Genomic DNA, 1,673 nt, shown 5'->3' with positions numbered 1-1,673 from the left:
CACCAAAAGGAGTTAATAGAAACAGTATCTGTGACACAGATTTTCTCATAACATTTGACAACTTAAAGAAAGTGCTCATGAAAACATTAAACATTATACTAAAATTCAAACAAAAGTATTAATAAATATATCTTGAAGAAAAGTTTTTAGAGTCTGACCTCTACTGGCTATTCACATTGCTGCAAATAACTAGATCTCTGCTCAATTTTCCAATCATTTGAGCACATTTAACTAACTATACCATGTTTCTCATATGTACTGCAGACTATAGATCTTAAATGCCCATTTAAATTTTATAGTGGGAGAAGTGATAATGCACAGACCTCCTAATTCAGAAATGGATGTCTCCATAGTAGCCAAAAGTTGGCAATAATACATTAAGGTCCAGAAGTGATCATTCCTTCAAATTACATGACCTACAAAGTATTTACTAATGGGATATCAAACAAAGCACATTCTTAAAAAAAAAGAAATATATTATCCAATGAACTATATTATAACCAAATTAGTTTGTTTTCTACTGAAAATTAATTGAAGGTAATAAATTACTCTCACCTCTTTTAAGCCACTAAAAGGTCCAATGGCTGAAACTGTGTTTCCCTGAACCATAATGTAACAGTTCGTTAAGAGTTCTAATGCCTATATCAAAATACAAGAAGTTAAAATTCAGTACCCCAAAAAATTAATGATCGAGGAGGACACTTAAGTTTTCCACTGATAAAAAGTACCTTCAATGTAGATCCTTTGGGACCAATAAGCCGTTGTCTTCTTTTTACAAATCTTTCTTTATTTCTTACTAAAGAACCTATTTTAATTATGTCACATGCAATATCATCCTGAAGAATTCGTACTGCCTTTTGGAAAAATAAAAATACTCTATCAGTATTCTTTACAGTTACATTTATTTTCCAAGCCCAGGCTAATGATATCTAAGCACAAACATAAAAACTTGATGGTGGAAGGAAGGGAAGAAGAGAAAGATGCAGTGATATAGGTTATCTAACGTTGATGCAAATACAACAAAAAATAAAAAAAGTCTCTGTAATTCTAGATTTACCTGTTCAAATGAAACACTCCTTGCTAACAGTTTTATTAGATCTCGGGCCCTAATGATAATATATGGATCAAAAGTCTTCTTTGTAGTACAAACAGTCATACTGCCCTCAATCAGGTCCAGAGTTGCATTAATGTGCTACAAAAAGAAGGAAAAAGCAAACAAGCAGTTACCTAAAAGTGAATTCACTTTTAGGTAATTCTATAGCCTATCCTAACCAAATGGTTAATTTCTGTGCCATGAAGCCATCTCTCTAATCCTATCAATTACCTACCTAAAGAAATTAGGTAAATATAATTAATGAATATTTAATTACTTTCCTACTTTACCGAATATAAGAAACTGGAGCAACTGAAACCATTTATACTTGGTTTTAGAATACTTTGTACTTATTGGAATACAGAATATCTCCAGTTTACAAAATATAAATCAGTCCAAATGAGGCCACACTTAAGACCTGATTAAGGTAAAAATGTAAAGCTGTATAGCTTCCCTTTTCTGGACCCAGCTCCAATCTTCAGTATGCTTCCTTGGGTGAGAATTGACTTTCCTTTTCAAACTTTCTTCTAGCTGGTTAGGGGACTAAATACAAAGTAGATACAAATTATCATAAGTTCAG

The 1,673-nt window shown here is 32.1% G+C and overlaps 1 protein-coding gene across 1 annotated transcript in view; it reads right to left on the bottom strand.

The window, feature by feature from the left end:
- The window catches only part of KRR1 (KRR1, small subunit (SSU) processome component, homolog (yeast)), a 39,935-nt gene that overhangs the window by 16,064 nt on the left and 22,198 nt on the right, over window positions 1–1,673 (bottom strand). Inside the window, exons 5-8 of the mRNA XM_012648361.1 lie at window positions 1,058–1,192; window positions 729–854; window positions 491–639; window positions 172–179 (exon numbers count right to left, since the gene is read on the bottom strand). Of these exons, the coding sequence (XP_012503815.1) occupies window positions 172–179; window positions 491–639; window positions 729–854; window positions 1,058–1,192 (418 nt within the window). The remainder of the gene's footprint in view (window positions 1–171; window positions 180–490; window positions 640–728; window positions 855–1,057; window positions 1,193–1,673) is intronic.

The sequence above is a fragment of the Propithecus coquereli genome, unplaced genomic scaffold (assembly GCF_000956105.1).
Source record: "Propithecus coquereli isolate 6110/MARCELLA unplaced genomic scaffold, Pcoq_1.0 Scaffold282, whole genome shotgun sequence".
Taxonomy (NCBI): Eukaryota; Metazoa; Chordata; class Mammalia; order Primates; family Indriidae; genus Propithecus; species Propithecus coquereli.
Note: the sequence above shows the minus strand (reverse complement) of the source record. Positions and strands in the feature narration are given on the sequence as shown.